Consider the following 15,159-nt stretch of genomic DNA (forward strand, 5'->3'; position numbering starts at 1 on the left):
GGTGAAATGAGATTTTAAAAACCAAAGAAATTGGTTAAAATTTGCAAATTGTGGGAAATGGAATTAAAAAATGGAGGAACAATTAGCTTAAACTGGAAAATAATGTGCATGACAAATGGTGAATATGGTTAAAATGACAAAGTAAACATGAAATATGGTGAAAAGAGGTTAAAAGTGACAATAATGGATCAACATATGTGACATTAGGTGGAAAAGTGGTGGAAATATGGTGAGGTTGGTGCAGTTGCAGAAAAAGGGAAAAAAATAAGTTTATTAAAAAAAAATGGCTCAAATTCTTCAAAAAATATTCATAATTTCAACCCTCTCCCAGTGTCTCGTAATGACAAAAAAGGTCCAGACTCCAAGGTTGAGAACCCCTGATTTAAAGAGAACCAGCTATGAAACAATTCTGTAGCTCAACAACTTGCTGAGAACGATGCTTTTCCTTGATGTTTTCTTTTCCTTGATGTGTCATTTCCTCTCTGCCTTCCTCCCACTTCCTGTGAGAAGCCCCTCCCCCATCCTGTATACGCCCACTTTTATACACACACACACACACACACACACACACACACACACACACACACACACACAGACAAACACACCACCTTGTCCACTGCTGCTACAAACATTGTTGGTCACTGAAAAAAAATGGATCATTAACAAACTGTAAAATGCATTTTATTTATTATCTTCTTAGGTTGTTTAATATTATTTTGATTTGTGGGAACCTGTTCATCCGTCTTTTAAATACGTTTTTTTTTTTTTTACTGTACATTTTCTTTTCTATAATCTAAACATTCTGAGACTTGCCCAATAATCACCCAATACACTCAAAATAACACTAAAACTAATAAAAACTGAACTGAAAACTAAGCATTTAAAAAAAAAATTGTGATAATAAACAAAACGAGCAAATCTGCTTTAGAAATTAATAAAAAATAACTGAATTTAAATATACAAAGTTAAAACAAATAAGAATTTAAACTAATGTTAAAATCCAAACGATTATAACCCTGGTGCCCAACCCCAGGCTGCGGACCGTTTGGTACCCAGCCACAAATAAAAGATTAAAAGTCTTAATATGTATCATATTTAATCATTCCCTATCATGGCACCATCACATCATGTGATCCTAAAGTAAAAAAACAAAAAAAACAAATATGCAGAATATGGGATCTGTAGTTTTTAAACGACCTAAAGATCACGTGTCATGTAGGACAAGTAGGGCGTCCAATCAATTCATTACATGACAAGTTAAGATTAAGTTTAATAAACCTAACAATATATGAGCGATGGCTAGGTGACGGTTCTCTATGTCTACGGTAGAAACAACGCGAACATTCTCCATCCTCGTCTCCGGTTTGTTGTTGCTGCGTCGTTATCAAGTCAATTCACTGCTGAGTAGCGATGTAACGATTCACCCAACTCTCGATACGATTCTCTCACGATTTATTTTACAAAATGGGACTGTAGACAAATGATGACTGAAAAATATTCAAAATACTGTACTATTTTCCTTTTATTTTTAATTGTCAAAAGAATCTCTTGATAATCTATTCAAAACAATGCAATTTAACTAAAAATAAATCTTGAATGAAATAAATAAAGGAATAATACAAATGAAGAAGAAGTCTATTCATTTAAATTCTGGTTCTATAGTAAACAATGCAAAACTGCATAATAGTTCTTTTTCTTTTTAAAAGTGCAACTGAAAATGTATTTTGTGCCTTAACAATTGGACTTTAAAAAAAAAAAACGTCAGGGCACTGATTTACGTCAGACATTTGTTTGGACCAGCAGAGGGCGCTGGTAACACAATGGTCGGTTGGCATGCAGATATTCTAGCAGTGAAGAAGAGATGCTATGCTAGCAGACAGAGCTAATAGAAAAAGTACTGCGATTCAATTTTCAAAGTATCGATGTCAATCGTGATATCTATGAATCGCCTTTTAACTGCCTTACGATTAATCGTTACATCCCTACTGCTGAGTCATACAGGTTGTTTTGTGTTGACACTGAGTGTTGGCACGCACGCACGCACACACGCATATTCGGAACCGGTTCTCGGTGCCCAACACTAATTAAAAAGCATCAGTCAGAATAATGTACGTCACTACAACTTATATCAACATTTTATTTGTATCTTACTTTATTTTTGACATAGGTTTTTATTTAATAATGTTTTTTTATTTAGTAGTATTATTTTGTTTCCTCACAGGAGTTGAAAACTAATGTTTTCTGAAAAATGAATAGTATTTCTAAAAAAACTGAATTAAAAAAATTAAAGTGGAAAACATGGAATTTGGAAAAAATAAAACAGATTCTCTCGGGTGAGCTGATGTTAGCACAGCTGCAGCATGGCTAGTCAGGCTCTACACTAACTATTCCAGTGGTAGCACTGGTGCGACCAATTTTTCAGTTGGTCGCACCAGCACAGAATTTGGTCGCACCCTTTTTTTGAACGGGGGGTGGGGTGGGGGGTACAGCATAGACATCCATGCTGATAAATAGTTGACTTAACTAACGTACTGTAGTTTTGTATGAAGTAAAGATTGACAATGACTTGAGATATATTTGCTAAAAGTTTTAATGTTTTAGTGACAATATTAAGTTTTTCTGCAACAAGCAGTGGTTGAAATAGCAGGTCATTTATTTTATATCATTTAAAAAAAAGACGTAACAAAAATGATTTAAATAACATTAAATCATGACAACAAGTTACATTTATTCTGTTTTTTTATTTTGCAGAAATGCTGCACTTAAATTAATTTACTCTACAAGGAACCATTTAACCTCATCTCACCTGGATTAAAGTCCTCCTGGAGCCATAAATACCTTCTCTATGAAGACAATACAGTGTATTACATTATATACAGTTATAATTATATAGAATAATGTTTGATTTAATTTGATTTATATTGATCATGTAAATGGAAACTTAAAAACAATTAAAAATACAATTTAAAAAAATGTACGAAGATTTTTATAGTTAATGTATATGAAAGTCTATAAAAAGTAACATGAATATAATAACACATGATCATGTGATCAACACATGCTAATTACTCATTTCTTGCCACACATAAAACATACATATTTAACCTGTACATTGGTGGTTAAATGAATCTGTTCCCACACAATTAAAATCTGTATTTTCTTCCAGAAATAGTGTTTTTGTTGGTTTAGTTTCTTACCAGGGATTTAAAACTTAAGGTTAGTCACAGGTGGAGGAAAGTTGATGGTCTGTAGATGTTGTAGGAGGTGAAGTAGGAATGTGCTGAGTCATTGTACAATGTGATTTATTTTAGGTTAACAAATTGTTATATCTTGACTCTGTAAAAAATAACTAATTTCAATATATTTTTTTAAAGCTATAGGGAGCCATTGTATAAGAGTCAAAGGGCCACATTAGGCCCCAGAGCCACAGGTTGCAGACGCCTGGTCTGAGAAAACCACAGCTGAACATCTGTCCTGGTATCATAGTCCATCAGTTCTGGTCCCTCCATGATGGTTCTGATGAGTGTGTACGCTCTAGTGCTGAGCTCAGCACATTCTTCCTTTTTACTTCTGCTCTCAATGTGAGCGTGCACTCAGTGATCGACTCGTTATGTCTGGCTCCGTTCACGGGCCGCGCACACTGGAGCACAATGGTGTTTATACTCAACTCATTCACCGTTGCATTACCTGTAGCCAAGTTGTGTGAGCGTGCACCGTCTCATCACCCGGGCCCGCAGGTATAAAGCCCGACCCGACCCATTAACTTAAATTATAGGCCCGAGCCCGAAGCACAACCAGTTTTAGTCAAAAATGAGAAGGGAACAAATGTTTTGCATATCAAGTAAACACTGAAGCATACAGGACAGGCCTGTATGCTAGCAATGCTACAAAGTCCAGTAGCGCTGTAAAGCATCAGAAAGACCAACACTCTGGTCTCAATGAGGAACTTTAAAAGGTCAGTGAAGCTCTCGTTTCAGCAACAGTGAAGTATTATACAGTTATAATGAACGTTAACCCAGCCGGTGCCACACATTAACATTAGACGTTTAACAATAGCCGATAGCCACGTTAGCTGTCTCGTATTAAGCTAGGGCTATGGCTAATAATAAAACGACCAACGTTAATGCAGGAGCTAGGCAACAAACGTTAACAGTCCTGCCCGTCTGTAACATAAACACACTATGTTTAATTGAAGGACAATACAATTATTTTTGTCTGAAAGTGTTGTTAAATGTTGCACTACATTTCACTTAATTTAAAAATACTTTGTATACTGTTCATAGTTTGTATTCTCAACTTTATTAAAGAAAATTATGCGTCTACATTTTTTCCCCCGTGGTATTGATGAATGTATCAAGTAACGTGACAACCCTAGTTGACACACAGGGCAACAAGCGCACTCAACCCCACTCACAGACTCTCAATAGAACATTTAAATCATAACGTAACCTTATTAATTGGTTAATGACTGTCGGTTATTGATTATAATAAAAAAAATATTGGTACCCAAATTCCAACAATAGACAATTCAAAATAAAATACTAAATAAAATTTGAACCTAACCCTACGCAAGTACATTAAATAATAACTTGGCAAGACCTGTATTCACAAGGTGAATACGTATTTGCCAATTGAAAATTGGCAAAAATTACAACCTGTATCTGGATTTGTTGACAAGTTTGTTCTTTTTACTAATGAAATTGATAGTAATAATGCAGGAAAAACAGAAGACTGACTTGGACTAGGGATTGGCGATATGGACTAGAGATGTAACGATTCACTCAACTCCCGATACGATTCGATTCACGATACTGGGTTCACGATACGATTCTCTCACGATTTATTTTACATAATGGGACTGTAGACAAATTTTTTTTTTGGGAAAAAAACTAGAAAATACTGTACTTTTTTCCTTCTATTTTTCATTGTCAAAAGAATTCCTTGATAAACTATTCAAAACAATGTAATTTAACTAAAAATAAATCTTGAATGAAATAAATAAAGGAATAATACAAATGAAAATGAAGCCTATTAATTTAAATTCTGGTTCTATAATAAACAATGCAAAACTGCATAATAGTTCTTTTTCTTTTAAAAGTGCAACTGAAAATGTATTTTGTGCCTTAACAATTGGACTTTAAAAAAAAAAAAAACGATTGCACTGATTTACGTCATATTTGTTTGGACCAGCAGAGGGCGCTGGTAACACAGTGGTCGGTTGGCATGCAGATATCTTGCAGTGAAGAAGAGAAGCTATGCTAGCAGACAGAGCTAATAGAAAAGCGGGACTTTTACAGATATTCAAGTAATATTACAGATATTCTTTCGGTGCTAAAGGGGTAATGAATCATTTATTAACATATTTAAGAGTAGAAGGCAGCCAGAAAGAAAGTATTAGCAGACTCCGCCCGCCGCCTACACTTGAATACCGTGATACCTATGAATCGATTTTTAACTGCCTTACGATTAATCGTTACATCCCTAATATGGACTAAAAAAATTATCCTGATAATTTCTGGTATTTATCACGATAACGATAAACATCACAATAAATAAAAAATTATAAATAAATAAAATAATTCCCAAATTACAGTGTAAACAGATTCCTTACAAACGCAAATAAATGTGAATACACCAACATTAGACTAGGGCTGAAACGATTCCTCGAGTAACTCGAGTAATTCGAATACAAAAAAGCCTCGAGGCAAATTTTCTGCCTCGAGGCTTCGTTTAATTCACGTTGCCATGGTATCACTCCCGCTTTGAAGACCACTCCGCAGCTCCGAGATCATTGTTTCACACGGACTGTAATACTGACGCGCATTTAACAAGTGGCGGTATTTATTTTGCTCACACACAAACAATGGCCGAAAATGAAAGAAGTTCTTTTAAAAGACAGAAAATGTCCAAGGTGTGGAATCATTTTACGCTGCGTAAAGCGGACAACATGGTGCAGTGTATTTACTGCAAAACGGACCTGGCGTACCATAACAGTACATCCTCGATGCTGCAGCACCTGAATAGAAAGCACCCCCACGTTAACAGTGCTTCTCCGAGCGGACTCGGCCCGTCAACAAGGTAACGTATTTTTACGATTACTAACTGACACTATCGCTTTTCAGAATATTTGTGCAGTGCTTGTAATTATTAATAGCCTGTCATGAGCTGACAGTGCCAACAAGGCATGACAAATAACGAGAGAGAAAATGCACCAAAATCTCATTAATTTATCCCTCCTCACCGCAAACTCCGCTCGCGGGCACATGCGCGCGCGCGAGCACACCCACACACACAGGTTATATATATGATCTCAAAACTCGCGTTTGACCATCAGTTGCATTTATTATTGCAATTATGCTACCTTATTTAATTTAATTATTCATTTATATATTTAGATTAATTAATTTAATAAATAAAAAAGATTGAAAACCTACATTCATTAGCATATAAATTTTGGTTGAGCATTTGTCTTATAAATCAATGTTTTGTTTTTTTTTCTTCCCACAGCACTTCACAGTCACGCATGGACAGTTTCGTCCGGCCAGGTCCATCATGCACTGTGGAAGAAACTGCAGTTTTCACTAAGAGCATCTTAAATATGCTCATCACCGACATGCGCCCACTGTCCATGGTGGATGACACAGGATTTAGAAATATGATAAAAGCATTCAATCCCAAATACACCATTCCATCAAGAACCCATTTCACAAATATGGTGGAGCAAAAGTACTCCGAAATGATTGATAAATTAAAGAGTGTTCTTAAGGAGACAGACTGTGTTGCACTAACAACAGACATTTGGACAAGTGTGGCCACAGAGGCTTATCTGGGGATCACATGTCATTTTTTGGGAGATGATTGGGAAATGCAGTCCCTCTCCCTTACTACAATGCCTCTGGAGGAGAGGCATACAGCCTCAAACATTGCAGATTGGCTGGAGGAGGCTGCTACCAAATTTCACATTCCTTTTAAAAAGGTGAAGGCAGTTGTCCATGATAATGGGGCCAATATAGTGGCAGCTGCCAGAATTCTGAAAGAGAGACACGGATGGGCCTCTGTTAGATGTGCAGGGCACACACTGAATTTAGTTGTGCAGAATACACTGAAAAGTAACAAAACGATCTCAAGTTGTGTGGCCTCTGCAAGATGCCTGGTGGAGCACTTTAAAAAGAGTGAACTTGCCTGCACAAAACTTAAAGAAAAGCAGCAGCAAATGGGAGTGCAACAGCACATGTTGGTACAAGATGTCAGTACTCACTGGAATAGCACACTTCATATGCTATCCAGGCTCCTTGAACAGAGATGGCCGGTGACTGCGGCTCTTTCTGATCCTGCAGTCAACCCACGGGGAAAGAATCACTACTTGGATCTGAAGCCAGAGCAGTGGATCTTGACTGAAGAGCTGACTCAGATTCTTGAACCTTTCGAGGGGGCTACAGTGTTTCTGAGTGGTGAACAATATGTGACCCTGTCTGCGCTTCCCCAGCTGGTGCAAACCCTCAAGAAATCCACCCTGAGTCCAGCTTTCGAAACGACACCAGTGAAGGCATTTCAGAATCTTGCTGCTGAACAGATCACTGACAGGTGGAAAGACCTGTTTACATTTAAACCTGAGGACCCCAACACAGCTCTCCTTGCTGCTGCCATGGACCCCCGGTTCAGAAAACTTAAGTTCTTGTCTTCTGAAGAATCATTTAAGGTCCAAAGCACAATTCAGACAATGGCACTAACTGTCAGAAGGCAAGGAAGACAGCCCAATGAGCAGGGAAATGAATCCACCACCAACACAGAGGAAGAATGCCCAGCTACTCAAGCCCAGGGATCATCTCGCAATGTTCTTGGATCATCATCAGACTCCAGTTGCAGTGATGAAGAGGATGAGGATGAGAAGCAAAATCGAGAGGTGCAGAGGGAGGTCTTGCAGTATTTTGGTGAACATCCTCTCTCCAAAAAAGAGGATCCACTGTCATGGTGGAGAGAAAATGCAGCAAGATACCCAACCCTGGCTAAGCTTGCAAAGTCCTTTCTGAGTATTCCAGCCACCTCAACGCCCTCAGAGCGTTTGTGCTCTGCTGCTGGGAACATTGCCTCAAAGCGTAGGGCAAGCCTTACTCCTGACCATGTCAATATGTTGACCTTTTTGCATTGTAACCACCATTTGCTCGTTTAAAGGCTTGCACATGCAAGTTCTCTTTTTTTTTCTGTTTTGTACCTGTACATTTTTTGTTATTTATTTTTTGTCCTCATATGGGCTTTCACAGAAAGATTTGTTAAACAGGCTTAGTTTTGGAGCCAATTGTTAAGCGTGAAGTGTTGAGTTTAAATAAAAACGCTTTTTGAGAGGAATAACAGTCAATTGCATGCTCATTTTAAGAGGCCTTTCATGTTGCATTACACACTATTGATATAGTTATTTAAAAACACAAAAGTGTAATTTATTCGATTACTCGATTAATCGATGGAAAAATCGACAGAATACTCGATTCCAAAATTATTCGATAGTTGCAGCCCTACATTAGACACATTAAAAAGGCTACAATAACTGCTGACTCATAGAGTTCATGAGCTGATATTTTATGGAAAATTAGTGCATGTGGATCACTACTAGTGTTATTGTAAGTAATTCATTTATCATTTATTTCCTCACTTCAAATATTATTTTCTAAAAAAAAAAAAAAAAAAAAAGCAAATGAAAAGCAAAAATAACTCCATTAGTGTTTTCACTGTTGCTAAATCTTGTTTCATTTATCTTATGAGTTACATAAAGTTATGGTTAATAAATAACTGATTTCCTATAATTAAACCAGATCAAGCTGATGATTTAATCATTCAGTATATTTACGTGTAATAATCTCAATAGTTACATTAGTCTAATGGGACCAGCTTTGTCTGTGAACACGTGAAATTTAATCAAAAAATATTGCTTTTCACAAGTTTGGACGAATGAATAGTGACATAAATGTTATGCTAACATTTATTTCACACAATGTGTGACATGTTTATATTTTATTCTTCCATACAAGTGTTAAATCTGACCATAAACAAATCGATAGTTCTCTGTGGTTTTATGACAGTAAGACGTGTTCTTTTTGGTCTATTATTCCTTATATGGAGTGGTTAGCGTTAGCTCTTAACCCAGTCTGTGTGTCGGTGTGTTAGCTTAGCATAGTTAGCTTTAGTTGAGTTTCCAGTTCATAATCATTGTTGTTTGTGGAACTTTGGGTGGATCTGACAGAGGAACTTGGACTGGTTCACTTTGTTGGATGGTTATCTGGTCTTCACCAAGTAGCGGCCCATGATGCATCGCAGCTCGGCAGCTTCAGGTAGCCGTGATGTAGTCTGTGGGTGTGTGAGGGTCGAGGGGCGGAAGCGGCGGTGGTGCACACCGCTGCCAGGGAGGCTTCGCTACGGAGCTGCCGTGAACAGCGTTCCGCTCCAGAGAATAATAGTTGACAACAAACAGGGGCAGTTCTGGCCTGTGGAACAAGGTTTTTAGGGGCATTCTTCGCTAAATTGAGGGACAAATGGCCCATGGTTCTCGCTAATTACCCACATGGGAATTTATTGTTTATATCATGGTATGACATATTCTTACCGGTGAGAATATTTCTGACGATAAAATATCACACATTCCTAACTTGGACCTTAAATATGACCTTGAGCAAAGGTCAAAGTCGCACATTGAAAGTAAATGTTGTTCAATGGTACCAATGGTCAAGTTGTATGGATTTTTTTTTTGGTGACGTCATGAACTTTGACCCCTACTGATCTTTTAACTGGTAGGTAGTACAGCTTCAGTCTAATTAAATAAAACACTTTACTTGACATTAGCTTTTCATGAATGTAAGCATCAAACTTGTACAATAAATATTCGTAGAGATATGGAACATTTTGTTTTTTTACACTTGATGCAACTTTGACCTTGAAATTTTGACTCCAAAAAAGGTCGACTGCACATCCTTGACATTACCCCTATGAAATGACATACGTGTCATTAGTGCTGCATTAATAGTCTAGGAGGAGTTCCACAACAAAGCAACTTGCAGAAGAAAAATAATGATAAGAACTCCTATCTACGAAAAACAAAGTATTTGACAATTTTCAATTGTCAAATACAACAACAATGTAAAGACCAAGAACTGACGGAAAGAGAATCAACTTAAATGTGTCATCTAATGAAAACAGTGTGTATTAAAGTTGTTGATGAAGAATCTTTATTACAGTGAAGCTGTTCCTCTCCTCATTGAGAACATGAAGCTGTTCTGAACATTCCCTCTATGATCTGCTGCTCTGTGCACGTCTGCGTCTCATAAAAAGTGAAATTATTATTTTATGACAGGGTCTGTGAGATCATGTTGGTTTTCCCTGATGATCATTTCTTTAGTGCACTGCTTTATTCCCACATCAAATAAAGACCTTTATGAGGCAGATCAAGTAGAGTAGTGATGAAGTTCAGAGGATCAGAGTAGATCTCAGTGAAACATGCGCTGAGAGTCAGGAAACACGTGGGGATCTATGTCAACGCAGAGGGCAACGCGTAGCTACAGCGTTGAGGTGATGCAGAAACATACAGCGCATCCACAAAGTATTCACAGCGCTTCACTTTTCCCACATTGTGTTCTAATACAACCTTATCCTAAAATCGCATTAAATCAAAATGTCTTTCCTCAAAATTCTACACATACGTAATACCCCATAATGACAATGTGAAAAAGCTTCTTTTTTTTTTTTTAGATTTTTGCAAATTTTTTGAAAAATGGAAAACACATGTATGTAAGTATTCACAGTCTTTGTCATAAAAAACCAAACTGAGTTCAGGTTCATCCTGCTTCCACTGGTTTCTGAAGCTTTATTGGAGTGAAGTCCACCTGTGGTAAGTTTAGTTGATAAAGCCCACACCTGTCTATATAAGGCTACATTCACACTAGGGATGCACCAAATTTTCGGTGGCCGAATATTGCAAAAAAGGCAACATTCAGCCTTCGGTTTAGTGAGTTAAAAACAAGGCCTAATAGTAGCGTGTGACGTAATGATGTATGAACGTAGTGTGTGAGTGAGTGTTGGTGGTGGTCGGAGGGTCCGATGGCGCACTATGGCAGCCTCGCCTCCGTCAGTCTGCCCCAGGGCAGCTGTGGCTACAACAGTAGTATGCCACCACTAAGTGTGGAGTGAAAGAATAATGCCTTAATTCTGTAAAGCGTCTTTGAGTGTCTATGATAAAGCGCTATATAAAATTGATGCATTATTATTATTATTATTAATGACGCAATCAAACAACGTGCAGTGATTTTGAGTCAGAAAAGTGTGCGCGCGTTGCTGCAGAACCAGAGCAGCAGCAGCAGCTCCTCCTTTCAGCACACAAACACAGCCAGACTCTCTTCTTACCGCTCTCCGTCATCCGTCACCGCCTAAAAGTTGGAAACCGTCCAATCCCACAACAGAGTCCGTTGTTAGCGCTGTGAGCTACTAATCCATAAATATCCTCATCGTTTCCTCCTTACACTACACCGGGTCTCACTGCATAGGCTGGTGTAGCATTAGCACAGAGTGCTAACAGCTGATGGGTGTAAACAATGGGTGAATAGTATGAACAGTATGAATAGTGTGAACAGTATGAACAGTGTGAATAGTGTGAATAGTATGAATAGTGCGAACAGTGTGAATAGTATGAACAGTATGAACAGTGTGAATAGTGTGAACAGTATGAATAGTATGAACAGTGGGAATAGTGTGAACAGTGTGAATAGTATGAATAGTGTGAACAGTATGAATAGAATGAATAGTATGAATAGTGTGAATAGTGTGAATAGTATGAATAGTGTGAACAGTATGAATAGAATGAATAGTATGAACAGTATGAATAGTGTGAATAGTATGAATAGTGCGAACAGTGTGAATAGTATGAACAGTGTGAATAGTGTGAACAGTATGAACAGTATGAACAGTGTGAATAGTATGAACAGTATGAATAGTATGAACAGTGTGAATAGTGTGAATAGTGTGAATAGTGTGAACAGTATGAATAGAATGAACAGTATGAATAGTATGAACAGTGGGAATAGTGTGAACAGTGTGAACAGTATGAATAGAATGAATAGTATGAACAGTGTGAATAGTGTGAACAGTGTGAATAGTGTGAATAGTATGAATAGTATGAACAGTATGAATAGTATGAACAGTGGGAATAGTGTGAACAGTGTGAATAGTATGAATAGTGTGAATAGTGTGAATAGTGTGAACAGTGTGAATAGTGTGAACAGTGTGAATAGTATGAATAGTGTGAACAGTATGAATAGAATGAATAGTATGAATAGTGTGAATAGTATGAACAGTGTGAATAGTATGAACAGTGTGAATAGTAGGAATAGTGTGAACAGTGGGAATAGTGTGAACAGTGTGAATAGTGTGAACAGTGGGAATAGTGTGAACAGTGTGAACAGTGTGAATAGTATGCATAGTGTGAACAGTATGAATAGAATGAATAGTGTGAATAGTATAAACAGTGTGAACAGTGTGAATAGTATGAATAGTGTGAACAGTGTGAACAGTGTGAATAGTATGAATAGTATGAACAGTATGAATAGTGTGTGTGTGCAGCACTGAGAGGGCTGATCACTTCTTCTACAGCTGTACGTTTACAGCACTCATCATAAACAGCTCCACTTGTACTTACGGTTTAAAAGATTAACTTACAGAGTTAGTAAAGGATTAGTTCACCTACAATATACTTAGAATTTAAGGTTTATTCAATCGGCATTCCACTTTCATTTGGCCCCAGTAAGTAGAGGAAGTGCAGAGCCCTCTCGCTGCAGCCACAGCTCTACACACAGTGATGACCGGGAGATTTGTCGCTTGAAAAGTTTAAATTTGTCGCTTGATGTCGCGTCTTGTACATTGTTTTTGAATGTAATCTAGTAGCCTGAGTCGCTTCACGTTCGCGTGAAATACTGATCCAGGATACACTGATCCAGGATACACTGATCAACTCACGTTACAAAATTATTAATAATCAATCATGTTTTGAGGAAATCATCACACAAGCAGCAGAGATAAGAGAAAGATTTAAAAATATCATGATGAAGATCCTCCTGGATGATAAAACCTCCATGGAGGGTCAGAGAGGCTTTAGTAAACAAAGGATGAACTGAACCTATAAGTTAAATTAAGATCAGTTCAATGTAACGATGTAATGACAATATCTAACTCTTCTTTACGTCTCTGGACATTAAAACCAGGAGGTGACCCTCCTCATCTGGTCTAGACCTCATCACCTCCCGTTTCCATGACAACAGACAGAATAAAGCTTGCATGGGACCATGTGATGAAACTTTCACTTTTTATTTATTGAAGTGTATATTTAATGATTATTTAATGTTCTGTAACCCTTAAGGTTTTGGTTACAATTTGAATTTCTAGGAGAATAAGTTTCTCATTGTTACAATGATTGAGAGATTTTAAGAAGGTTTATATGTTTAAAGGACAGATTGTCATAATGTATAATAAAGATAAATACATTTTCAAACCTTATGAATAATATTTATTTATAATATTTATCTACTATATTGTATTTTGTATGTAAGCATACATGGAATACTTTGAGTATAAAGAGGCCAACTCAAGTGTACTCTTTTATTTAAAGGTAGGGTAAGTAATTTTCTCCAGATACACTTTTTAAGTTTTTGGTTGAAATTGTTGAAACTGTTCATAGGACACTTTTTCAGTTTATTATATTTCAGAGATATAAAATAAAAATTGTATTTTTTCACTTAATCTTTTTTTTTCTTGTTATGTCAGATTATCGTAGATTAATTTATGACCAATGTATCGATAATCGCAGTATCGTCATATCGTGAGATAATCGTTATTGTGAGCTTTGTATCGCGCATTGTGAGGTACCCAGAGGTTCCCACCCCTTGATGCTACATTAAAACACATGCTAGATTAAAACACATGCTAGCTTTCAAAAATTACCTACCCTACCTTTAAATTAAACTATGGTCAGCCTAACAAACAGGGTGGGTGTGGCTTATACAGGAAGTGACAGAGAGTGGGACACACTCAGCAAATAGCTCATGATTCTATTTGTATGAAGCAACAGTTCATTGGACCCCAGTGTGAAACACACAGTCACGTGCACTAATGTGCACTAATGTTCATCTCCATAATCCTGAAGATGAGCTCAGCTTAAGTTAGCTAGCTCAGTCTAACCTGCTAAACAGATCCAGCTGTGGATGACGTCTCCTCATTACAAACACTCAGTAGTTTACTGAACGCGAGCGCACACACACACACACACACACACACACACACACACACACACACACACACACACACACACACACACACACACACACACACACACACACAGTTAGCTGACTCATTGATTCTCAGACTGAGGTCTCAGGGTGTGTTGCTGCAGACTTTCTGCTGCAGTGCTCCTCACTACTCCCCCGGTGGGACGGCCCACGTGACCTAACTCTGCACCGTTATGGAGGACTGCTCCATGTCCCGGTAGGTAGTTAATGGAGGACTAGTGGACTCACCTGTCCGGATGTTGTCCGTTACCGGGTCTTTCTCGGTCATCTCGTCCCTGTGTCCGACCTCCTCCTGAGGCTGAGCCCTGTCCCTGATACAGCTGCACCAAGCAATGGTGGAGTCCCGGGAAGCAGCGAGACACCGAACCGGAACCGGGACCAGGACCAGGACCACACACGAGCCGCTACACCGACACCGAACCTGGACCACCGGCCGCCGCCCGAGCTCCAGAGTCCGAGGGGCCGCAAGAGGAGAGAGAGAGGGGGGAGAGGGGGGGCAGGAAGTCCCCGCCCTCCCTCCCCCCTTTTTACAGGATGGAGCTCAACATACACGAGGCGTGTGAATAACATGAGATAAATGTAATTTATTATAGAAGCATATCTACCATCATTAATCAGAAATAAAATGGTTCAAAGTGACCAAAAACGGTGGAAAAGGTGGTGAAATGGAATCTTAAAAACCACAAAAAATGGCTAAAAGTTGCAAATTGTAGGTAATGGAATTTAAAAATATCGGGAAAATTAGTCTAAACTAGCAAAACATGAGCATTAAAAATGATGAATGTGGTTAAATTGACAAAAATAAACATAAAACATGGTAAAAAGAGGTTAAAATAGTAAATAT

At 38.0% G+C, this 15,159-nt stretch overlaps 1 protein-coding gene across 1 annotated transcript in view; it reads right to left on the reverse strand.

The window, feature by feature from the left end:
• Positions 1 to 14,839, reverse strand: part of hspa12a (heat shock protein 12A) — a 69,702-nt gene extending 54,863 nt beyond the window's left edge. The window contains exon 1 of the mRNA XM_028469261.1: positions 14,544 to 14,839. Within this exon, the coding sequence (XP_028325062.1) occupies positions 14,544 to 14,583 (40 nt within the window). The 5' untranslated portion in view covers positions 14,584 to 14,839. The remainder of the gene's footprint in view (positions 1 to 14,543) is intronic.
• Between the last annotated feature and the right edge of the window lie 320 nt (positions 14,840 to 15,159).

The sequence above is a fragment of the Gouania willdenowi genome, chromosome 15, assembly GCF_900634775.1.
Source record: "Gouania willdenowi chromosome 15, fGouWil2.1, whole genome shotgun sequence".
Lineage (NCBI taxonomy): Eukaryota > Metazoa > Chordata > Actinopteri > Blenniiformes > Gobiesocidae > Gouania > Gouania willdenowi.